This window comes from Onychostoma macrolepis, chromosome 05, assembly GCF_012432095.1.
Source record: "Onychostoma macrolepis isolate SWU-2019 chromosome 05, ASM1243209v1, whole genome shotgun sequence".
NCBI classification, from domain to species: domain Eukaryota; kingdom Metazoa; phylum Chordata; class Actinopteri; order Cypriniformes; family Cyprinidae; genus Onychostoma; species Onychostoma macrolepis.
This window is the reverse complement of record NC_081159.1, coordinates 1161637-1187500: the sequence shown is the minus strand read 5'-3', so window position 1 is coordinate 1187500 and position 25864 is coordinate 1161637. Positions and strand designations below refer to the sequence as shown.

At 42.7% G+C, this 25864-nt stretch overlaps 1 protein-coding gene across 5 annotated transcripts in view; it reads left to right on the top strand.

Annotated features, from left to right (window-relative positions):
• Positions 1 to 25653, top strand: part of tet3 (tet methylcytosine dioxygenase 3) — a 52514-nt gene extending 26861 nt beyond the window's left edge. For 3 of the 5 annotated variants that reach the window (XM_058774915.1, XM_058774917.1, XM_058774916.1), the window contains 9 exons: positions 5430 to 8340; positions 9896 to 9986; positions 13287 to 13380; positions 13647 to 13855; positions 14340 to 14490; positions 14749 to 14838; positions 15088 to 15225; positions 18436 to 18784; positions 19615 to 25653. In XM_058774915.1, coding sequence (XP_058630898.1) covers positions 5430 to 8340; positions 9896 to 9986; positions 13287 to 13380; positions 13647 to 13855; positions 14340 to 14490; positions 14749 to 14838; positions 15088 to 15225; positions 18436 to 18784; positions 19615 to 21323 — 5742 coding nt within the window. In that variant the 3' untranslated portion in view covers positions 21324 to 25653. Of the gene's footprint in view, positions 1 to 2246; positions 2663 to 5031; positions 5173 to 5429; positions 8341 to 9895; positions 9987 to 13286; positions 13381 to 13646; positions 13856 to 14339; positions 14491 to 14748; positions 14839 to 15087; positions 15226 to 18435; positions 18785 to 19614 lie in introns of those variants that run through there. The other 2 variants (XM_058774913.1, XM_058774918.1) reach the window with 2 other exon arrangements.
• The last annotated feature ends 211 nt before the right edge of the window (positions 25654 to 25864 follow it).

Here is a 25864-nt window from a genome sequence, read left to right as displayed (position 1 = left end):
GAGGTATGTATCGTTTTTGTCTTTCAATATTAGCTAGTATCACGTAAGTGACAAGAAAGGGATAGTTCAACCAAAACTGAAAATGATGTCATTATTTACTCATGTTGTTCCAAAACTGTATGAATTTTCATATTTAAGCTTTTTTCATTCAAAGAGAGTACAATGCTGTTTCACAGAAGAGAAAAAGTCGGCACGAGGTTGAACTATCTTTTGGGTGAACTATCCCTTTAAATGTGTGTGTGCTTAAAAATTTGTGTCTGGTCACCTGATTTATGTGTCTCAGAGCATGTACATTGTTCGCCAGTCGTGGCATAAATTGTTTGCAAAGTATAAAGACACCTAGAGCCGTAATGAAAGAGTGCTGGTTGTTGTAATGTTGCTATGTAATCGTGTTATGTCAGCTCCGCATTGCTGCATATAATGTTAGCGCTCTAGTTTCGCTCCTCTCAGTACTGATGCGCCGTAACATGCAACAGGAAGGGTGAGGTAACTACAGGGCACAAGAACTGCTGCGTCACGCTGAGAGGAGCGAGGGAGCACGCTTAGACGGCGAGTGTATGTGTGTAAGGGGAGGCACATCTACATTATGTGTTATGACACATCTGCCCAGCCCTCTATCACCGTTGAATGACGCAACGGCGGCGTAATAACGGTTCCCGCTTTCCGTTCTCCCTCTCTCTCATTCACTCGCTTCTCCTCCGCTGGTGACAGTGCACTTTACCTCTCCGCTCGGGCTTGTGTTTGTCCGTGGAGTTGCCTTGCCCTCACTGTGTTGACTGTGGCGATCCAACTGGCAGGACTCAACAGAGAGAGCGAGCGGGAGAGAAAGACACTGATCAGAAGGAAAGACGACAAGACGAGAGAGTCGCGAACGTGGCAAGAGGTTATGCGGGTTAATCCAAATTGCGCGTAGTCTGTGTTCGCATCTTCATAATGCGAAAGCGATTCTACCGAGGCGACTGTCAAAGACGATTGCCGTGTTTTTATCTCCTACTGAACAGAACAAGTACCAAAATCAGCTCATGGAGGAAAGGGAGAGATAGAAAAGATGCAGAGTGTGAGAGACCCAGCTGAGAAGCTTCAGAGTTCGCAGAGATGGGTTGGCATGAAGCAAAGTGTTTAGGCAGGAAAGAAAGCGCAAGAGTGGCTCAGAAAAGGGACGAAGAACTGCGAGACTGATAGCAAATTCGTCCTTCACACCGAACACTCACTTACCATCGTGCTTTCTATATTCTACCCTGGACTCCCTCACGCGAACATCACCTCTTCAAAAGCACCTCGTCGCCCTTCCTCGCTTCCAAACAGAACAAACACCATCGACGAGTCAAACTAAATAACCAGCAGCAAAATTAAAAAAAAATCGTTGTCTTTTCCCTCAAAACTTCATGCTTCCTATGTCTCTGTGGTCCCCGGTAACCTCGCTGTACCTTGTGGTTGCTTCTGACAGTCGCTGTGCTTTCCTCCTCACATCCTGTGTTTCTTGGCTTCGAGACTCTTTTGCTGCTGCTTGACTCTTATATCTGCGGTCTCTATAAGCGCAACCATGTATATGCTTCGTATATGTTGCCATTTTTACACATTCTTTTCCCCTCCCGAGTTTGGTTTGACAGCAGCACTTGTGTATGTTTGTTCTGTGAGCATCTCCTGCCAGCCATCATCTGTTCGAAATCAACGTTAATGCGCGCAGTAATAAACGTTTCGAACAAACTGAAGCGTCGAGGAAAGCACAATAATGGCAGGCGTAAATATATCGATTTCCCTTTCTTGTTATTATTTTTTTTTTGTGCCATTCTTAGTCATCACACAGCAGCTGCCATTTAGTGTTTGAGTAGACGTCTGCATTTAACTGCTGCAGCCTCCATCTTATGGAGCCTCTCAGAATTCACAGCCCAGATCAAACAACAAAAAACGACACCAAAACATCTCTACGATAACAAATAACTGCTCATTTTCGTTTTGCATGCACGTAAGCCATAGATCTGTTCAGCCGGTCCTTTATTTAGCGCAGTTGCCAGCCAGTCTGCCACTTGAGCTCTCTCTCTCTTTACGCTTTGCAGCGGCTGTATTTCTTGCACGCTCCACCATTCCATCGTACGTGCCCAGTGTGGCTCAGATAATGGCCTCTCTCACTCTGCACACACAGAAAAGAGAGGGGGGGAGGAGGAAAATGAAGGGAGGGAGAAAACGAGTGAAGGGGGAGGGAGTGAGCGAACGAACGATAGAGAGCGAGAGAGCGGTGGGGGCAAAGCAGACGGCAAATGCAAAAAGCAGAAAGAAAAAGGAGAATATAGAAAAAGGGAAGGGAGGAGCAGAGAGACATAATGAGAGAGGGAGAAAGAGAGAAACGATAGTGGTGATAGGAAGAGAATCAGAGCGAGTGTGTGTGCTTGGGGGGAGGTGTGTATGACAGAGTGTGTGCGTGAGTGTGTGCGCGTCCGTGTGCCGCACTGCCTGGCTGACTGAGAAGAGAGGGAGAGAAAGAAAGAAAGAAAGACTGAAAGAGAAAAGAAAGAAACCCGTAGTGGATTTCCACCGGCTGGCTTCTTTTTTTTTTTTTTTTTTTTTATTTGGCACTGTCGCGAAAGCCGTATTCCATGCACTTTCTTGTCCACGTTTCCCACCTTTGTCTCTCCAGCAGCGTTATTGGGACAGCTAGACCACTGTGAGTAGACGCCGATCTGTTCGGTTCTCTCTCTGTATGCTTGAGCTTTGTATTTTGATCGTGATAGACACTGGAGCACGGGGGGTGTTGTGCGTCTTGCCATGTTCAGCTGTCTACTACTATGCTTTAAACCTCATCTGCAGTCTCTCGTGTTTTTCTTTTTATTTCTTTTTATTTTTTTGCTTTGTGCGGTCAGCCTTTGAGACAGTGGTTAATTACATGTAACACTGTGGAAGCAGCGTACGGTCTAAGTTTAAAGGGCACCTCATACTTCTGAGCAAAACCGGTTTTACAGTCTCTTCTGGTTGGGCGTGTTAATGTTTTGGTAGTAGTTGTAACTGTGACTAAGAAGTGAGAGAGAGATTTTTGGCAGCACTGAAAGTCCTGGCACGCCTCAGATAATTGCCTAAGCACGTGCTTTCTGCTGTCAGACAGGTGTGTGTTTGCAGGTGTGAGGCATATATATGTGTGTCACTGATCCAAAGAATCAGATACACATCTTGCACGGCGCATGTGATGAATAAACTCTCTGATGTTTGAAATACAAACTATCTAGTCCTTTTTTGCTTGTAAGTGCATTCATGTGGTGGCACTAAGACTGTATTGTGTAAGTTTTCTGCGTGACGGTGTGCACGTGGGTTTTCATTGCATCACTGAAAAGAGGAAAAAGAGCCTGTTGTAACAATTGTGTGGTTCAGCTATTTTGAAGAGTTGGAGTGTGACCAGTGTTGGTAAGTGGGGTACTAACTCACGCTCCACGTCTGACACATGTTTTTGAAACACACACATACAAACACAGTCTGCTCAGTGGCTGGCACACAGCCCCATGGGGGTCTGACCAGACACCATCACAGAGGTGTCTGAACAACTTGCCCATTAGTATAACCTATCAAAAGAACTGTCACAATGAAGGCACAATAATGGGGCTTTTCCACTGCGTGGTACGACTCGGCTTGGCACGGTTCAGAACGGCACGGCACGGCTCGGTTCGGCTTGGTTTGCGTTTCCACTGCAGTTTAGTACCGCTTTAGAGTAGGCAGGATTATTCACGTATCCTTATAGTTGCGCTGCCTCTACTGTCGTGAATCCTGAAAAACTTTTTAATTTTGCGTCACTCCATCACGCTCTCGCTGGATCCGCTCCTCGGCTATCAACGAGAAGACAGTCTGTACTTCCTCAACAGACAATGAAACAGCCATTTTTTGGTTGTTAAAAGAAAGGTGCGCTCATTCAAAACAGTTGTGTTCGACCCCTCGCTGGCTGTGCTGATTTAAATCTAGCGGGTCTGTTGCTTCAGGGGCTGGCGCTCTCCCTGGCAGTGACGATTTTCTCCGGCCAATCAGTGATCAGCAGTGTTTACACGTCACGTTTTGGTAACGGTACGGTTCGCTTGGAACCTCGGCCGAGGTGGTACTAAAAAAAGTACCAGGTACTGTACCCAGTGGAAAACCCCCCAAAAGTGAGCCGTACTGAACCGTACCGTGCCGCACCATGCAGTGGAAAAGCGCCATAAGAGAGATTTGGACATTTAGTTACAGAGCTGTTAGGTGAACTCTTGAACATTCAAGTCTTGTTTCAGCAGTCGAAATAATTTTATTTTATTTAAAAAGTTCAAGTACTGTTGATGCTTTTACAGAATTACTGCTTAAGAATAAACGTTTGCATGTTAGTTTTAAATGGGTGATTCATTTCATTTAGCTGGCATGATAAAACCACAAGGTCCTCTTTTTTTAAGTTATGCCTTCATCATAGACAAAGCACTCTGTATTTGTCATCTGTGCAGCAAAGGATATACGAGCTTCAGATATACGAGCACTGAAGGCATTACACACATCACTCACTTTGTCAATGATGATCAAATCATCAATTTGTGATGATATGGTCTGCTTCAGAGACACATTATGACCTAAAAGTGCCAGGAAGATGTTGTTCCATGTAGATATTGCCCTTTCACACTTATCTGGAACTGGTTCACAGTTTCCACAACATTCATTTAACCCTTTAAAGAAAAAAAGCACAATAGAGTGTTCAGAGACCAGCAGAGAGGATATTTGAAAACCAAGAACCAGGAAGAGGTTCTCAGTATGTTGACTTGGGCATTAGCAGTTGTATTATAAATGTAAATATGGGTTTGTATTTGCATGAGACAGTTGAACACAATGCAGTCCTGTTCTGTCTCCATTGTGCCCTTGAAAAATGTACAGGTAGGCTCAGGTTGTTTTAGTCAGAATATGCCTGGAGTTAGTGTATGTACATAATTTAGGCATAAATTATGCTCAATGTCATTTATAAATTTGACTATAGACAACACTGCAATAACCAGTGGTCATTTTATGTCATCTTTGCGGAATGTGTTTTCTTGAGAGCAGAGAGGAAAGACAGAGAGGGAGCAGGAGAAGAACACAAGAAGACCCAGGGATCTCCATGGAGCAAAGTATTATGTAGCCTTTTCTCAAATCAGGCAGAAACCTTACAGAGAATACCGAGATGAATCAGTCCAACAGGTCAGGGTATGTTGTTTAGTTAAAAGAGGTCAATGGTTATGTCGCAATTCCGGAACAAAATACTATGATCTTTGTTTGAATTAGACTGCAATTGATATATTAAATTAGTGTTTGCCCTATATTTTTGTATGATGTAATAAATGCATTACAGCTACAAATGGTTTACAAAGGTAGTGTTGAATCGGATGCATGGACTCAAAACGTATATGAACCTTAGTTTGCTGAAACGTTGTCAAGTAACTTATGTTTTTGCTCTTCCACAGACTGTTTCTGTGGTGGGTTCAGTGGATGGCCCCAGAGGAAGAGGCCAGATGGAAATTGGGTCCCATGACCGCCTGGATGAAGGCGTGTTAAACCAGGAGCTGTCTAATGGGCTAAGCAAACATGCAGCAAATGAAGAAAATATCTGTGATGAAGAAGTCAGAAGCGTGGCCAGGGAGCAACACCAGTACAACTACCACGAGGGAGCTGGATGTATTTCCCAGACACCAGGTTGGGTCCCTGAGCATGCTGGGAAGTCAAATCCTGAATCTCAACAGGGTGCTTGGAGTGGCCAAAATGCCAGTACACCAGTGAATGATGTGGATATGGAGGATGCACGAACCCTGGTGGCCTTTTCTGCTACTGTTGGCTCACTGCCACCTTTCACCAACCGTCAACTTTGTCAGACGCCTACAGCTCAGCTGTATGAAAGGTTTAATCAGGAAATGTCTAATGGAGGTGAGGACGCCAGACAGAAAGGTGTGGATGGTGAGATGTACCCCCCTGAAGATCTAAACACACTTCAGGCAGCACTGAGCAAGGCCCGTCATGGCCACAAGCCACCTAACTGTGATTGTGATGGCCCAGACTGTCCTGACTACCTGGAGTGGCTGGAAAAGCAAATCAAAATAGTGGCTAACTCCCAGGATAAAGGTTCCTGTAAGATTCCAGGTGCTCTTCCACAGCCGCATGCACAGCATCGTCATGCCCAACCCCAGCCTCAACAATGTGGAGGTAACCCCTCATGTGTGCAAGACACAAATCCACATCCCCATGTTAACCAGCCCTCTGCTCCTAGACCCTTTGGCCCACCAGCACCTATTCCCTGCTCCCCGACTGTTCTGTCCATAGCCAAGGAAAGAAATGTTAGCTTGCAAACAGCAATTGCAATTGAGGCTCTAACCCAGTTGTCTGCCACTGACCCACAAACTGTTGTTCCTCCAGGCGCCTCTTCACCTGCAAATCACCATCAGCATCTGCCAACCTCCTACCCGCAGAGTATGCCACAAGTGGTCTCTTCATCACCTGGTCCTCTTTTTTCCTCCTCTGCTATGCCACAGTCCATCCCTCTGGGACATTATCCTCAAAAGGAGCTGTCATGGGATCAGCAGAGACCTCAGTCTCAGGGTGAGGCCCCTGCACCAAATATTTTGTCTAGCCCATCTCACTATGCTTCCACATACCCATCCTCCAAGTCCCCTTTTGCAAGCATCCCATCGACCCTCAATCCCCGACCCCAGCAGTGGAACCAGGGCACAGCTGGAAGCTGTGAGAAAAGCTCCCCTCGGAACCCATGGATGATGGTGAACACTGATTCTCAGCCTCGTTTTATAAACCCATCCCAAGGCGGTAGCGACCCAGTGTCCGAGCTAAAGCAGCTCCTCGGAGACACCGGCGCAAAGTATACCAACTCAGCCTTCAAGTTCCCACTCCCTCACCCCAGCTTGCAGGATGGTCGAAAGGCCAGCCTTACTGGGATGCTTCACATCAAGCAGGAGGTGGATGCAAAGGAGTACCTGGGCTCAGGGTGTGCAGTCGTGGGCCAGGAGGGGTTGGTAAATGGCCAGCAGCAGTTCCAGGGTCAGCAGTTTTCCCCCACCATTAGGCACTCAACTCAGGCAGCACTACAGCAGCACCTTCATCATAAACGTAACCTCTTCTCTAATTCCCCTGCCTTCAATCCGTTAGCCCCCATGGCTTGTCAGAACCTTCGTAAGTGGTGGCCACAGGCTATGCCAGAGGGTCCTATAACCATCAAACAGGAGCACAAAGAACCCAAAAAGAAAAAGAGCGCTCAGAGTTCTCCTCTTCTCAAGCAGCCAGTGGGTGGGCTTTTTGGTCCACTGGGCACACCTCTTCCAAAACCCAAACAGATTGTTATCAAGAAGCATAAACAGAAAGCTTCCCAACCATCTTTCCTCCCACAGAAGCAGATTATAGTATCGAAACCTCCCCTCGTTTCCCCAGGATGTGCACCATCTCAGCTTGCTCCATCTCTACTAGGCATGGAAGCTGGGCTTCCCCCCTCTCAGGTGGCTGAGAGCCACCCAGCTCCAGCTCAATCTCAGGAATCCATTTTGAATAGCAGTAGTGCACCTATCTCTGAAAACGCCCTTTCTTCTTTTACCCCCGTGTCAGTCCCAGCACCATCCACCCAGAAGGTGACAGCTTGCTCAGGCCCAGCTGGGTTAAATGATAGCATCCCAACAACCAGTATCACACCTCAAACCTCTACAACACAGCAGACTCCTTCTCTGGCTGGCCTCAGTAACCTAGATCCAAAATTCGAAGAGCTTATTCGCCAGTTTGAGGAGGAGTTTGGGGACACCATTTCCTCAGCTTCTGCAGCAGAGACCCCAGAAAATGGCCCTGCTCAGCCAGCGGTGACCGAGTCACAACCAAACTCAGGACAAGCCAGACCCGAGTCACCATCCCCAAAGCAGCCAAATAACTGCCCTCCATTTCCCACAAATGATTCTGAGCCCATGGATGAAGGTCAAAAGGACGTGGCTGAAAGACTGAACGAAAAAACACCATGGCCATCTGAGGAGCTCTGTACTATCAAACAGGAAAGTGAGGAATGTGAGGTAGACGTGAAACCTTTTGGGCAGCCCCTGTCTGTAGCTCAGGATGCATTTCTGGAGCAACAGCACCCCTTCATCACACCTTTCTCCCCTCCGGCTAAACGTATAAAGATTGAGTCATCTGGTGGCGTGACAGTGGTCTCCACAACTGCATGTTTGTCTGCAGACAGAGAGAGGGCCGATTTGAATACTCCCACCAAGGATACCTCCCCTTCACTTAAAGGTTTTCTTGAGTCACCATTGCGCTACTTGGACACTCCCACCAAGAACCTGCTGGATACACCTGGGAAAGATACCCAACCTGAGTTTCCCACCTGTGACTGCGTAGGTAAGTGAGAGAATTTGATCCAGCAAAATATACTGGAGGGCAAGATCACTCATATTCTCAAACAGGAATATAAAAGCACAAAAAATTACGACATTTGAAATTTTGTGCCAGTATAGTACATCACACAACCCCACCACCCCTCACTTTCTACTCATCATGAGAACATGAGACCCACTTGGCTAACTCACCTAGAATTTTTCAACGCAATTTATATTTTTTTTCTAAGATTTATTTTTGCCATTTTGCCAAAAAAAAGTGGGATTCGAACTCGGGACACCCGTAACACAATGGCGTTATTTGTCGGCACACTGCCCACTAGGCAATCGCCGGTGACAAAGCAATTTATGTTTAATATAGTTTCACTTTATTACAATGTAGACTAAATTGATCATCAGTGTTCCCTTCAGGAAGCCTTAAGTGTTTCTTCATATAATTTCTGCATCAGCACATTTCTCAGGGTAGTGTTGGGCCATGTCTGAGAATGCACGCTCTATCAGGGGCCCATGCATTGCATTGCAGTCTGTTCTCTGTGCCTCTTGCAGAGGAACAATAGATTTGAAGAAAGGAGCCCATTGTAATTCTTTGGGCCAGTGCAGTGCACCGCCTTCTGTCTATGTTCAGACTGTCGGTACAGTGAGTACAGCTAGTTTCTGCAAAGGAGGCATTCACAATGAAGAGAGTCTGCTCATATATCATATGATATACTGTGGTCAGATATCAAAGAAGGGAGGGATTAGGGAGGACAGGGTGAGAAGAAATGGCCTGCAACCTCTCAGCTTGGGCCTCGTATCTCTTATTGTGTCACTTCAGAGGTTTTGGTTAAGTGTGTGAAATGTGTATTAACCATTTGATACAAATATCAATATTCTTTGGCATAATTGAGGAAAGTGTGAATTTAAGGAGAGTAAACTTTGCCTGAACACTTGTTGAAGCTTGACTGTTGCTAAGAGCAAAGGACAATAGAAGGGAGGTTTCCATAGTGAATCCTTATAGCACTCTGTCAACACCACAGGGAACACCCAGTGTAATTTGATACTTGCAAACACACTCAAACCTGCCCCTAATGTAGTACCTTCAGTATTCTGCCATGTTAGAATATTTTTAGAAAAGATTTTGTCTTTTTCTGTCATATTTTGTGCTTCTCTATGTAAATCACTCAATTTTCCCCATGCTGTTAGCTGTTCTTACATCTATTGTTGGTGTTTTACCCTGCTGAGTAAGCAGGTAGTAAGCAGCCGTTAGATGTTTTTCTTCTCACAAACACTTTTTTTGTAAGACTTACGTAGGACGTTCCCACAAATCATTTCCTGACTTTAGTCACGCCTTTATCCCTTCATACACCCTGAGTGGAATGTGACCTTAAATTGCCTCTTTCCCAGACAAGCTCTCTGTCCCATTCTCTCTCTTGCTCACCCACACACGACTGACTCATACTATCGTTCTAATGGCATTACACATTAGCGGTCTAAACTGTTAATATCATTTGGATTATTAGCCTTTATTGTACAAGAGCGTGTCCATGCTTTAACCTGCTTTCACTCTCTGTCTCCCATAGATCAAGTCCTAGAAAAGGACGAGGGTCCATATTACAATCATTTGGGATCTGGGCGAGACATTGCTTCGGTCAGACAACTGATGGAAGAGAGGTGAGAGGCACCCGTCAGATGTCTGAATTATTATTGGTTCGGATATTATTCCATAATGTCACCACCTTCACAGCTCTTGATGTAGGCAAACAGCCTGTAGGGCCATGTGTGGGATCCTACTTTAAAATCAAGATTTGGTAACATTTTATTGTCAAGTCGAGCTTTATTGTCATTCTGCTACATGTGTGGACATATAGTGGAACGAAATGTCGTGTCTTGCAGGACCACGGTGCTACATACTAGTTAAACATAAGATAAGCATACAACAATGCAAGTATTGGAAAAACAATAGAGCTATATGACAGTTAACCATCTGACTATACATATACTATAACTACTATACCTAGTTGACTACACATACACAAACTGAAACTGTACAAGAACTTTACATAAATACTGTACATGAAATTGTGCAAAAAAATAATTATTTGTACATTAAATTGTGCTGAAGAGAGATTTTGTGGGAAGCAGCGCATGGTGCAAAAAGAATTTGATGTTCCCTTTTGACCATTCTGTTGACATTAAGTAACTTTGCACCTACATGTCAACAAACTCTCATTAGAGTATTAGTAGACTGTCTTGATTAATATCTGCTAACTCTTTATTGTGATGGTGTCCCAACAGATATTCTACCGACTATACACTCTTAAAAATAAAGGTGCTTAAAAGGTTCTTCACAGCGATGCCATAGAAGAACCATTTTTGGTTCCACAAAGAACCATTCAGTCAAAGAACCATCTCTTTCTTAACCTTTTTATAATCTGAAGAACCTTCTTGCACCACAAAGAAGCTTTTGTGAAACAGAAGAACCTTTTTGTCTAAATGGTTCCATAAATAACCTTTCACATCTGAAGAACCTTTCTATGGCATCGTGAAACACCTTTATTTTTAAGAGTGTAAGTAACTTTGCAAGTACATGTTAACTTATTCTAACCCTACCAGTCTACTAATACTCTACTAACACTCTAATGAGAGTTAGTAGCTATAGGTGCAGTGTTACTTATAGTCAACTGAATGTGTTAAATGGACCATCAATATAAAGTGAAACCCAAGATTTTATTAAGCCAGACAGGAAAATCACAAAAACTAAAGTGTGTGCCTATTGGATTCTTTCTTGATCTACTATTAGAACAGTATAATTGGCTGGAGAAGCTATTTTGGAGGTTGCATTTAAAAGTCAGCTTGCTTTTTTCTGTAACAGTCGCATTTCTGCCTTGTCCCTTTTTTTTTTAGTAACATGTTACCAATAAAAGTAACTGGAAGAAGAATGTTCTTATACACAATGAGTATGAGTAACAATCAGACAAACTCAAGTGAAAATCCATTTATAGACAAAATTATATTTTCTACTGTTTGAAACATGGTTTTAAACTTCAAAAACCACAGAGGACTACTACTGCCCCCACGTCATTTGCTTTAAGAGTTCCCTAGCGACCCTGTCATTGTTCTGCCAGAGTTGTTTGGAAGCTCTGGCAGTTGGATCCTGGCAACAGATTCTTAACCAGCTGAGGATAAGCATCTCTCTTTTCTGCCATTTGCTCTCCCTTCACCCCCTCCTCCCACCTTCCTTCTCTATGATCTTGTCCCGAGGGAATTCCTGACCCAGAATCCAACAGGAGTAACAGGAAATATCAGCATCAGCAGATCCACACAGGGGAGAGACAAGGAGACAGACAGACAATGAATAACAGGGCAAGAGAGAAAGAATTTAGAGGAAATTAAAGTAGGAGGTGAAGTGATGAAAAGGGTGGGGTTTATATTAAAACTTTAAGCAATGAGTATCCTGTAGGTTGGTTATTCGGATAGACAAGTGCTGTCATGCATGGTGCATTTGTGACCCTGGACCACAAAAGGGCCCATTTTGAATAAATAAGCTTTCCATTAATGTATGGTTTGTTAGGATCGGACAATATTTGGCTGAGATGCAACTATTTGAAAATCTGGATTCTGAGGGTGCAAAAAAATCAAAATGTTGAGAAAATCACCTTTAAAGTTTTCCAAATTAAGTTGTTAGCAATGCATATTACTAATCAAAAATTAAATTTTGATATATTTACGGTAGGAAATTGACAAAATATCTTTGTGGAACACAATCTTTACTTAATAACCTAATGATTTTTGGCATAAAAGAAAAATCGATAATTTTGACCCATACAATGTATTGTTGGCTATTGCTACAAATATACCCCTACCTTTATTTAAAACTTTATTTACTAATACTTTAATGATCATGTAGAGGGATATGAAAAGCTCCACAGGGTGTTTACCCCCTTTCCACTTTGTTGACCCATTTGGACAGAGTATCTCCACCTTTGCTGACCTCTGGTACACTTGTCCACTCTCGTTGCTTTATTTGAGAGCTGATTGAGGGCATAGAGTCTGTATTTCTATAGCCCGAGTCATCTCCTCTGAGATAAGGGGGGAGCTGGTGGGTAGAGGAAAACCTTCCCTTTGTTTGTCTGTCAGACAGTGACTATAGCCTCCTTAAGCCTAAGCCTGACCCTTTTGTGGCCTTTGACCTCATAGCCCACCCCTGTGGATCTTTGAAGCTTCTCTTTCTAGACTAACTGAACAGTATTTATATTTAGCACCTACTGCTGTCATGCTCGAGCACGAGAATTTTATTTGAGGAGACAAGCAGTTGTTGACTGAGAACATGAATTATCATATACACAGTGTTTAAAGGTTATTATAAAAGGTTACTATAAAACGGTTATCAAATGTAATCGTTAACATTTTCATAACTAACTTGTCATTTAATTATGGACTCAAGAAGTGCTTTTCCCCATTTTTGAAGTGTCCCAATTTAAATATAATACTTCAAGAATTGTTAAATACAAGGGATTTTACTAATATACCTACCAATCTCTATGTAAAAATAAAATAATGATGCTGCCATCTTTCTAAAGTTATTTTTGCCCCCCTGTAATTTGGCTCTAAATCTCAGGTGAAAATTGCTATTTTGACCTCCCTCTAAAAATCTGTGGATTACTCAGAAATATACATTCATGACATTTAATATTTTAGTTTTCGATTTCTTTGACCTGAATAAAAATGATAAAAATCCAAAATTTGAGCCGGGGACCTCTAGTTGAGTTGGCACAGAATGACCCAGTATCATAATTCCATCATTACTGAAGCTTTACCAAACTCGAACTGCTTATGTCCTTGATTTGATTTCTACATGCATGCACCCAAATCTGTACTGAGTATGAAGTGACTTAAATGTGTCTTCATTAAGACTGTTGTTTTCAAACTGTAATTGTTTGTCACTTAACGTCTGTGCCCTTGTTATGGCAGGTATGGGGAGAAGGGCGAAGCTATTCGTATTGAGAGGGTGGTTTACACAGGGAAAGAAGGAAAGAGCTCTCAGGGATGTCCTATCGCTAAGTGGGTAAGTGTGCAAAATAAAATATTTCTAAAAGCATTGGGTTACCTGAATGATTGTATGACAAATCGGGCTTAAGAAAGTCTTGCATGATTAGGCTAGCAACAGCTAGTCAGAGTGCACCGTTTTTAACTTACAATACCACAGCAGTCAAAGTAGTCCCTCTGAATGATTACTTAACATTGTGATTTCTGCTTTGCTGCTATAAACACACCTACAACTCAACATCTATAATATGCCTTTATCATCACTGACTGTCTGTCTCTCTGTAGGTGATTCGTCGCAGCAGTGATAAGGAGAAATTGTTATGCGTTGTGAAGCAACGGCCTGGGCACCACTGTGCCAATACTGTTATAGTTGTTGTCATCCTGTGCTGGGATGGCGTGCCCCGTGCTCTCGGAGATAAACTCTACAAAGAAATAACAGAAGCCCTCATCAAATACGGCAACCCCACCAGCCGTCGCTGTGGACTCAATGACGAGTGAGTTTCCAACTCAACTGATATGTTTTTAACTGATATGTTTGGACACAAGTGATATGTTGATGACTAACGTTGGACATTATGTGGGTCTGATATATCTATGCATTGGTCACATGCATCAGGTGGAGTTATATTGGATGGTTTACTGCCAAAAGTTGTTGACCTAAAGACAGTTTCTTATAATATATTGTGCATTATAACCAGGTTGCATTTTTCAGAGAAATAATGAAATAATAATTTGCGCAAGTCACATTTTTGACTAATATTGCAAAGGTCTTACATCATATAAATTATTTTTAATTACACAGTTTACACAAATGTAATCATACATGCTCCCTATTTGTATCTTTCATAAGACTTGTGAAACCTCCCAATGCTTGTAGCTAATGTATTGTTCGTCACAAAGCATGATTTATAGTAAAAAAGCTTCAGAGGGTGTCATCTATTGTAATTTAATTAAATTTATTGTGGATGCCTTTTGCAGTCGAACCTGTGCATGCCAAGGGAAGGACCCAGAAACCTGTGGAGCTTCCTTCTCTTTTGGCTGCTCCTGGAGCATGTACTTCAATGGATGCAAGTATGCTCGAAGCAAAACCCCTCGCAAATTCAGACTGCATGGAGAGCACCCCGAAGAGGTTAGTTTCACATAAAAATGTGTGGTTATTTTTACAAGCCTAATAAAAATAACTAAGGTAATTTTACATCGCCCTAGCTTTGCTGTATTTTAATTGTATTAAATTGTATATGTTTCACTGATTTAAGCTGTGATATGAACAGGACAATTTTGAGTCACTGTTAGTAAGTCAATGCCAAACCCTGGCTGTGTGAACAATAGCAATTTACTGTTCATAATAGCTCATGTAAACTCATTTGCTATGTTTTTTTTCATACAGGAGGACAATCTCAGGGATAACTTCCAAAACTTGGCCACCCATGTGGCCCCTGTGTATAAGACGCTGGCTCCCCAGGCCTTCAGTAACCAGGTTTGTTTTATTTGAAATTTCACACTACACTAAACGGTACACAGTTTATACAATTCATTAACATTAAACCAAACCGCTTTTCTGGTAATTGTGGACTTGTAGGTTTGGTGGGGTTTCAAGAAGTTTGTGATTTTAATGTTTCAGAACTTTGTTTGTGTACAGTGAATTATGCTATCAGGAAGTCTTACAGAAACTGAATTAATCATTTGTTTATTTAAAATAATTATTTAATTTTTCTGTGTTATTCAGTGTTTAAATGAGAAGATTGCTTCAGATTGTCGGTTGGGTTTGAAGGAAGGACGGCCATTTTCAGGAGTCACTGCATGCATGGATTTCTGTGCTCATGCTCACAAAGACCAGCATAACCTCCACAATGGCTGCACTGTGGTATGTTAATTTTCATTTATGAATATATGTATTTGTGTAAACAACGGGCCTCATTCATGAAACACGAGCAGAAAACATTTTTGTGTAAATCGTTCGTAAAACTGTTAATTTTCAGGTTCATGAAAGTGTTTGTATTTTCAAAATGTTAGTTGGTACAAAAGAAATGTACACCTGCTCCCTACCAGGTGTAAATGGTGCATAAAGCGTTCTCTGTTCTTTTTGGCAAACTGATGACACTGAATTTTGATACACTGCCATTATAATATTTTACAAGTTCAATTGTTTTGTTTTGGGGTTTTTTGTAGCTGAGAGTTGATAAACTGGTAAACGTAGCACTTGTCACTGTCACTTTTTACCCAGCCATCCAATCAATGGAGGAGGGGTGGGACAAATACTACACTGACCAATCATCCTACTTGTACAACAACTGAACAGCAATATAGAAGTTAATATTGCTGGTTACTGCATTTTTATATTCAGTGATATTCTTCAAAATGAGATACTAGTAATACGTTACTGCCGTGGATATTCCTAATCATAGCAACCAAAGCGTGCGTCTCAGTTGGAAAAACACTGTGCCACCAAAGCATTCTCAAGCGCCACCAGCTGGCTGTTTTCAGAAGAGCACCTGGCATTTTTCAGCTGGCTATAAACATTTTGATGGACACGTTAATTGAATATTTATTGTTAGGCATATGGCCTATTAGTCTCTTTTGCATTTATGCAATTTTCTGGAGCCAAACCTGAGAAACTAGGCCAGAATATTCCACTGCTTTCCTGGACACGCAATTTGTATAGTTGTAATTCATAGGCGGGGTTTATGCTAATTGTGAATGAGCATGCACGAGCACCCTATTTCCGAATTATTGGAATTAATTAACATACGCATGTTTAACTATCAAATCGGAAGTTTAAGAAGCGTTTGTGAATCCGGAGGAGAGTTTTCGGGAAGGTCCGTTTTACGAGCAAATTACTCAGAATTTACTGCTATATTTACGAATTTTTCATGAATGAGGCCCAATGTGTGTAGGTTAGGCTTTTGCATCATACTTATTTTTAAGTGAATGAATGCTCTCCAGGGATGTACTGTGCTCACTGTCAAGGCAACTACTATTACAGCACATGCATTGTAAATTGTTCCTGTACATACAGTATCTCACAGAAGTGAGTACACCCCTCACATTTTTGTAAATATTTTATTATATCTTTTCATGTGACAACACTGAAGAAATGACACTTTGCTACAATGTAAAGTATTGAGTATAACAGTGTAAATTTTTTGTCCCTTCAAAATAACTCAACACACAGCCATTAATGTCTAAACCGCTGGCCACAAAAGTGAGTACACCCCTAAATGAAAATGTCCAAATTGGACCCAATTAGCCATTTTCTCTCCCTGGGGTCATGTGACTCGTTAGTGTTACAAGGTCTCAGGTGTGAATGGGGAGCAGGTGTGTTGACTTTGGTGTTGTCGCTCTCACTCTCTCATACTGGTCACTGGAAGTTCAACATGGCACCTCATGGCAAAGAACTCTCTGAGGATCTGAAAAAAAGAATTGTTGCTCTACATAAAGATGGCGTAGGCTATAAGAAGATTGCCAAGACCCTGAAACTGAGCTGCAGCACGGTGGCCAAGACCATACAGCGGTTTAACAGGACAGGTTCCACTCAGAACAGGCCTCGCCATGGTCAACCAAAGAAGTTGAGTGCACGTGCTCAGCGTCATATCCAGAGGTTGTGTTTATGAAATAGACATATGAATGCTGCCAGCATTGCTGCAGAGGTTGAAGGGGTGGGGGGTCAACCTGTCAGTGTTTAGACCATAAGCCGCACACTGCATCAAATTGGTCTGCATGGCTGTCGTCCCAGAAGGAAGCCTCTTCTAAAGATGATGCACAAGAAAGCCCGCAAACAGTTTGCTGAAGACAAGCAGACTAAGGACATGGATTACTGGAACCATGTCCTGTGGTCTGATGAGACCAAGATACACACTTGACACCATCTGAACCAAATACGTTTGTGGCAGCAACCAAGTGAGGAGTACAAAGACAAGTGTGTCTTGCCTACAGTCAAGCATGGTGGTGGGAGTGTCATGGTCTGGGGCTGCATGAGTGCTGCCGGCACTGGGGAGCTACAGTTCATTGAGGGAACCATGTACTGTGACATACTGAAGCGGAGCATGATCCCCTCCCTTCAGAGACTGGGCCGCAGGGCAGTATTCCAACATAACAACCCCAAACACGCCTCCAAGACGACCACTGCCTTGCTAAAGAAGCTGAGGGTAAAGGTGATGGACTGGCCAAGCATGTCTCCAGACCTAAACCCTATTGAGCATCTGTGGGACATCCTTAAACGGAAGGTGGAGGAGCGCAAGGTCTCTAACATCCACCAGCTCCGTGATGTCGTCATGGAGGAGTGGAAGAGGACTCCAGTGGCAACCTGTGAAGCTCTTGTGAACTCCATGCCCAAGAGGGTTAAGGCAGTGCTGGAAAATAATGGTGGCCACACAAAATATTGACGCTTTCGGCCCAATTTGGATATTTTCACTTAGGGGTGTACTCACTTTTGTGGCCAGCGGTTTAGACATTAATGGCTGTGTGGTGTTATTTTGAGGGGACAGCAAATTTACACTGTTATACAAGCTGTACACTCACTACTTTACATTGTAGCAAAGTGTCATTTCTTCAGTGTTGTCACATGAAAAGATATAATAAAAATATTTACAAAAATGTGAGGAGTGTTCTGTATAAATGAAAAGGATTCAATGGTCAAATTTAGATTTGTGTTTGTGTATGATAGGCGGTAGGAGATTTACCCTATATATAGAATTAGCTGGCCTAACCCCCCTTTCACACCAAGGACGATAACTATAAACATAACTATATTAGCGTCCTCACCAGCGAACTATATTGTCTGTTTATTCTCAGCGCATACTCATCTGCCGCTTTAAATTCTCGAGCTCGGGACCGCAAGATGGATTCTGATTGGCTGTCAATGTTTTTATCATTCATCAGCTGGAAAAAACATTTCTGAAATTGATTTCAACAATATAGTTTCTCTGTGCCTTTATCATTAATAGCTGTGGTGTGGACTCCATAGCTATTGTTTAATATTGACAACATTTTTAGAACTATATCTCTGTCATTATCTTTATAGTTATCGTGCTTGGTGTGAACGGGCCTTTAGACTTCCTAATTTTGTTACTTCCAGGTGTGCACTCTTACGAAAGAGGACAATCGCAGGGTGGGCACAATCCCAGAAGACGAGCAGCTGCATGTGCTTCCGCTCTACAAGATCTCTTCAACCGATGAATTCGGAAGTGAGGAGAACCAGCGTCTCAAAATGCAGACTGGAGCCATCCAGGTGCTCACTAACTTCCGTCGACAGGTTAGAAAACTTCCAGAACCTGCTAAATCCTGCCGGCAGCGTCGGTTGGAGGCCAAAAAGGCTGCGTCGGAAAAGAAGAACAGGAAATTGCAGCTTGTAGAAACCCCAGAGAAGACAATTAAGATGGAGATGCACCACATGGAGTCACCCCACCCTCAGCAAGGCAATAAAGGTCAGTGGTGAAATATCAGTTTGTCTCTATATGCATAAACCAGCTCATGAAAAAATTCTAAAAGGGAGTTAAATTAACTATTGATTGTTTAAAGTAAAGGACTACTAATTTGCCTGAAGTTGGGAGTATTTTAGAGATGTGCTCTTTGGACTTTGTATGTCATTATTTACAGTGGTGGCAAAAAATTATTAGAACACTTGGCATATTTAAGAGGTTTCAGTTGTTTTTGTTGAATTGGCCATTACAATACCCATAAAACGAACTATTGCTGGATCTACCTGCGACAGAAGGAATCTGCTGGTACTTTGAAAATAATGGACTGACCCCCTCAAAGTCCGGACCTCAACCCCATCGAGCAAATTTGGGGCGAGTTAGAAAATAATCTGGACAGATCTATTGTACATTCAAGAAAAATCCTTTGGCTTGAGTTGCAGAAGGCATGGGATATCGTTAGTGTTGAAGTTCTCAGGAAATATATTGACACTATGCCAGAGAGATGTGTAATCGCTGCAAAAGGTAAACATACCAAATATTAAAGTTAGAAGTGGATAAAAACAGAATGACTCACTTCATCTGATATTTGTTGTGCTCCGAGCAACCATCTGCATGTTTCACGAACATTATGAAATGAAATCAAGTTTTAGAAGCAAACAAATCAATATTTTCAGATCTGTCAGGTGTTCTAACAATTTTGGCCACCACTATAATTGTAATTTACCATCCACAATTAAGGTGTTGAACTTGAACTCTCTAACCTTATGAAACTGACACTCAGCAACTATAAAATACACATTTACTGCATATTTTTTTCTTGTTTGTCTGTTATCTAGCTATTCCAAAACAGGAGGTGAAACCAACCATCAAAAAAGAGCCTCTCGACCACTTCCAGCCCTTCAATGGAGCCATACGTGGCTACCCAGCACTAGGGAATGGCAAGGCACCCTGTGATCTCCGCAGCATGAACAGTTCGTTCTCATACCCTGGTAACTATGCAAGAGGTCGCATCCCTACCAACGGCCAACCTCCTGCGCAGAGCCCCATCAATGGCTTTCACCCCAACCTCCAAGAAATACGCTATGGTTATTACAACTACCCTCCCAGTGCACTTTTTCCTCCTGAGCTCTTGGGATATGATAATGGAGCCTGGCCCAAAGCTGGAGAAGTCTCTGCCGCACCATTTGAGCAGAAGCCAGATGTTCAGTGTCTCCAAGCCAAGCTGGCACAGGCCTATCCCAGCCGCCCACAGCAACAAATGGCTGATGCATCCATTCAAGGGTTCCCACACCCTTCCGAGGTTTCCCAGTCTCCTGTTCCACCCAGTCGTACTCCATCCCTGGAGCAGACACATCGCTCTACGCCCATCATCAAGCAGGAGCCAATGGATGTGCCACTGTATGATGGCAGATCGGATGGGCAAGCTCAAAGCTGCCCCTCCACTCCCAGTACCACACCAAAACCCGAAGGCTGGCCTGGGCACAAACCGAACGGTAGCCTTATCCATAAAGGCTGGGATGGAAACATCAGACCAGGTCCGACCAATTCGCCTTTCACTCCGGACAAGCAGAGGCTCCACCAGCAACATGAACACCCTCAGTATCTACAGCAGCAACAATGGAATTCCTATTCTTGCCCTAACACTCCAATGCCATCCCCTTCCCCATCTCCATCCCCATCCCTGAAAGCAGGTCCATCACCTGCACCTTCTCCACTCCCGTCCACCCCAAGACAGTGGGGTAGCCCTGCCCCAAGTCCCCAACCTAAAGCATGGGGTCCTTACGGACCCATAGGTTACGGTGTTGGTGGCATAAGGCAAGGCAATCCTGCTGGTGCTTTCCCCGATAAAATGCTCTCACAAGCAGGAGAGAATTGTGGTTCTGCACCTTTGGGACTCCAGGAGAAAGCCTGGAAATCTGGTGGCGGCTCAGCAGCAGGGAACACACCATCTCCAGCTCCCGAGGGACGCTTGTTTCCCGACGCGCTGCAGAAGTCAGATAATCAGGTGTGTTGGGACAGCGAGGCAGAGACCCACAGCGAACGTGACCCTGACGAGGAAGAGGTATGGTCAGACAGCGAACACAACTTCTTGGATCCCAACATTGGTGGAGTAGCAGTGGCCCCCGCTCACGGCTCAATCCTGATCGAATGCGCCCGGCGGGAGCTTCATGCCACCACGCCGCTCAAAAAGCCTGACCGCTCGCACCCGAGCCGCATATCCCTGGTCTTCTACCAGCACAAGAACCTGAACCAGCCCTGCCACGGTCTGGCTTTGTGGGAGTCCAAGATGAAACTCCTAGCCGAGCGAGCGCGACAGCGGCAACAAGAAGCAGCTCTTTTGGGTCTCTCACAGGAAGACATTAAGGCTTATGGGAAAAAACGCAAGTGGGCGGCTGGATCGGCGAGCCCGTCCCCTGGACAAACCAAGGACAAACGTGAGGGTATAGTGACACGGATGGCGCCCACACAGCATACCACCACCATAGTCACAGTTTCACCCTACCCATCCACACACCTCACTGGTCCTTACAGTCGATTTGTGTGAACTCTTGCAGACTGTCGCCCCCTGGAGCCAGAGATGGGAATAGAAATGTTAAGGATCATGAATCTGACTCCTTTACCATTTGCTTCCCCTCTTCTAGCTCCAACAGCTCTCTCAGGCCACCACAAGGGAGGGAGAATAGAGGACGGGGCACTTTTTTCACTTTTTTTTTCTTTTACCTCAAATTTTGGCAGCAGTTTGGGAACTCCCCAAACGGACATGCTGTCTATGGTGCTCTTGCTCTCTCCAACGTGGGAGGGATTTCCATAGCTACCCCTCCTTAAGTGAATTTGATGATTCTAATTATTATTGCTCTATTATCAATATTATTACAATTGCTATTGTTACTGTCAACGTTGATATTACAGGTATTGTTATTATTATATTATGAAGATGACTATTTTTTATTTTAATGTTATTGTTTTTTCATCATTGTTATGTATAATTAATATTATGATTTTTTTTTTGCCCTCTCTTGAATAAGAGAGACCTCCTTTCTTCATTCTCGCTTGTGAGAACAAGCTAATCAGCATTTTTGTTGCGCTTTTTGCCTCTCCCACCCCCACCAACCTCTCTATATGAATGAAGCGCCTTCACATCATTGCAAGTCACATTTCTGTGATTGCATTAAGGCATCTTTGTGCTAGTCACTGAACGTGTGACCAAGAAAGAGAGGACCAGACACCAGCTTGGGCCTTTCTGTTCGGTGCCACTCTGATGAAATCTGTAAAGTTTCTCATCCCTTCAAATGGTGCTTCTTTTCTGTCTCAAGTGTCTCTAATTTTGCCCTCACAATATGGAGGCAGGTGCTGGACCTGGGTGCTCTTTAGCAGCAGATGTCAGTCATGTTCAGTGACAGGGACCTCGCGGTCCTGGTAATTGGTTCAGCCTTCTATCGTGTCACCTGATTGGTGCTGACTCATTTGCCTGCAGTTTCATTGGCCATTCTTCACTACCCATGTGACATTTTCAAGTTCTCTAAGGTGCTGATAGTGCTAGCAAAAATCCACCTTAGTTGAACCGCCCTAAAGAGCTGCAGATAACCCACCGTGGGTCTTAAGCATTTCCACAATCCAGACTCGGCTCAAACAGGGAATTCCAAAATCATCAGCCAGTTATTATTGGCTTGAAATTTTGCAATCTATTCATGTGTTCAGATTGACTGTAGACTAGAGACTTGCACTGCAAAAAAAGATTTTCTTGCTTAGTATCTTTGTCTTGTTTTCTAATATAAATCAAATATAAATTTTTAAAAAATCAAAATTTTGTTTGTTTTTACATAAAACAAGCATAAATATCTACCAATGGGGGAAGAAAAAGGCTCTTGTTTAGCCTTTGAATTAAGATTGAGCCAATTAAGACCCCATTGTCAGATATTTTTGCATGTTTTAAGCAAAAACTTAATATCTAGAGTCATTTTACTTGTCATATGAATGCATCTTGATTCAAGAATTTTTAGATATTTATACTAGAAAACAAAACAAATATACTAAGCATGAAAATCTTTTTATTTTATTTTAATTTTTTGCAGTGTAGAGCTACAGTAGGTAAGAAATGTGTTTTAATAATAATAATAATGACTTGCTGCAAAATTTCCATTACGGATGAGTATCAATAGATTTGTAACATCACTGTATCTGGTTAGTTTTAGACACACAGGGTAAAAGCTAGAGGGCGACATGCCTAACTGGTTCCCTTAGATGCCAGTTCTTGTTTTTATGTAACACAACCGGCCCTGTGTAAACTGAACACGTCTTCCATGCCCTGATTTATCTGTAGTCACCCATTTGTGATGATGATGATGATTTTATTCGGAGTGGGATATTTTCTTACCCGCTGCTGGTTACACCCACCAGCCTAACGGACAGAGCACATTTCTTGGAGTTGGTGCTACTATGAGCCTTTATGCTCCTGTAAAGTTGCCCCTCTTGTTACAAGCAGCCCTCTTCTCTCTTTTTACCCAGAGAGATCACCTATACCTGGAGTTCATGGTGCTGATTGGCAATGCATATGGTTTCAGCTCAGTAGTTTGTGCGGGTGCATGCATAACTACATAATGCACGTGTGTGTGTGTGTGTGTGTGCGTGTGTGTGTGTGTGTGTGTGTGTGTGTGTGTGTGTGTGCGTGTTCGTGGATTCCTAAACTGGTTCGAATGTATGTGAATGCATGTCTGTGAGCTACATACAGAGAGCAATGCAGGGCTGCTGCTGGTTTACACAGGGCTGTAAGATGCTTGACACTCACAGAGGAGATCCTGGTGCTCATGAAGTGGTCCTAAAGCTCTTTACCTCATGTTGTACAGACACTGGTCCCAGTCACAACATGCTACAAACACACGGCGCTACAGACTGCAGGCTTGCTGCCTACATCCACATTCGTACCTACTTTTTTATTCTTATTTATTATATGATAATGATGATTATTGTTATTGTGATTGCTGTCGTTTTATTTTTAAGATGATTTTTTTTTTTTTTGTTCATTTTAGAGAAATTGTAAATATTGAAGAGAGGATTTTATAAAAGCACTTTTAATCTTGATTTTAATGAGAAAAAAAAATAAGAACGGATTATTGACAACTTGAAACCTAGTTTTTGTTTTAATGGAATTTTATCGGGAGGGATAGAAATGTAAATAGTTAAATATTTAGGTAAGATTATTTAACTGGTGAGGGATGATGGCCTAATCATGAATGATTCCTGAATTTTTAGTCTTCAGTTGTCTGTATGTCAAGCCGTCAACAACAGACCACAGAGCAGAATGTTTTGTCGGTCTACTCAAGATACTGCTGTCCTTTCTTTCGTGAGTACTGTACTTACACCAATACCTCTGTATTACCATCGTCACCGGCTTCCTTCCCCTGCATCTGATCCACATCTAAAACCCATAAACTAACGGAGAACAAAGAAACGAATGTGAACATGTTGACTAATACGGTTCGCAAGGATTCAGGACTCACTTTTTTATTTTTATTTCTTACGAAAGGGAGTGAAAGTATCACTTTTACATGAAAAATAAAACATTGGCCATAGAACCGAAAAGAGTATCAGGTGTAAACTTGTCGTTTGAAATGTGACAGCTTTCAGTTCAAAACTCTCGGTAGATCATGTAATTCTATTTCTTATTATTGTTTATTTGATTAAATATTGTGTGGGGCGAGTCTTACAGAGCTCTGAGTCTGCACTGACATTATAGTATCTAGATTGTCACTTGTTCTTGGAGATGTGAGACATAACCCTGAAGTTTAAAAAGCTGCGTTTCAAGGCCGCTCTTGAAGCCCGGTGCAGTTTTATTCACCCTAAATGGCTTTTGAACCATGGTGCTACCGCATAGAGTTCACTGTGGAAAAGACTCTTGGCAAACACTGTTGTGCTACAGTTCTTCGGGCTCTTAAATTGATATGTGAACTAGTTTTGAGAGGAAACCTATATGGTGCTGATCATTTTTAAATCTTTTTATGTAGTTATTTCTGAAACAACATTTCTGATGATCGTGATTTAAAAAAAAAAAAAGCACTCCAACTGATCCAGTTTCCCTTTTTAGCCGTCACCCTAAATAATTGAAACGGTACTTGAAGAGCATGTTGGCAGGTAGAGGAATAGGTACTCTCATGCTTTTGATGTGAATAGACTGTTAATTTAATATTCTGGTGCTACCTGAACTGCCCAGAGAAACCTTTTCACCCATTCTGATAGCCACATTTTGTCATTTCATTGGATATTCTCATTTTTCTTCCTTTACTCACATCTACCTTTTGGCCACGGTGTCACACAAACGCACACACACACAGCACTCACTCACTCACTCGCGCGCGCACACACACACACACACACACACACACACACACACACTCACTCACTCACTCACTCTCTCATGCGCACGCACGCACACACACACACACACACACACACACACACACACACACACACACACACACACACACAGACACAGACACACACACAGACACACACACACACACACACACACACACACAGACACAGACACACACACACACACACACAACTCTGCCCCTCTATCAGCACTCACTGTTAAAAGTATCAATCATGCCCAGTTTTAAACATCAAAAGGACAAAATGTCTAAAGAGGAAAAAAAAAAAGAAAGAAAAAAAACTGGCAGCTACATTCCTTTGAGTTAAAGATTGTTCTTGGTTCTATTTTTCATGTTGAGTATGCAGTATGTAAAAAGTGTTATCTTTTGTTTGGTCTCTCTCCTCGTAGCTGTATGGTGTATTATGTGAATACATAGTGTATGTGGTAAAAGCCACAATACTGTTTTATGTTCTAAACTAAGAAAAAAATAAAAAATATCAAGAAAGTTTGTGGTAGCGTTTCCTCATTTATTGAATCTCGACTTAATTCTCTTGATCACAGAAGACTCTACAAATTTATGTTTTGCATGAGACTAACATCAAAACCAGTCAGTTTTAACGCGAAATGACTGAAAGCCTATTCAGGACTGCATCATTTCTATTTTATTTATTTATCGTTTTATAAATAGCATCGAGGTGTATTTTGCTACAAGCCCA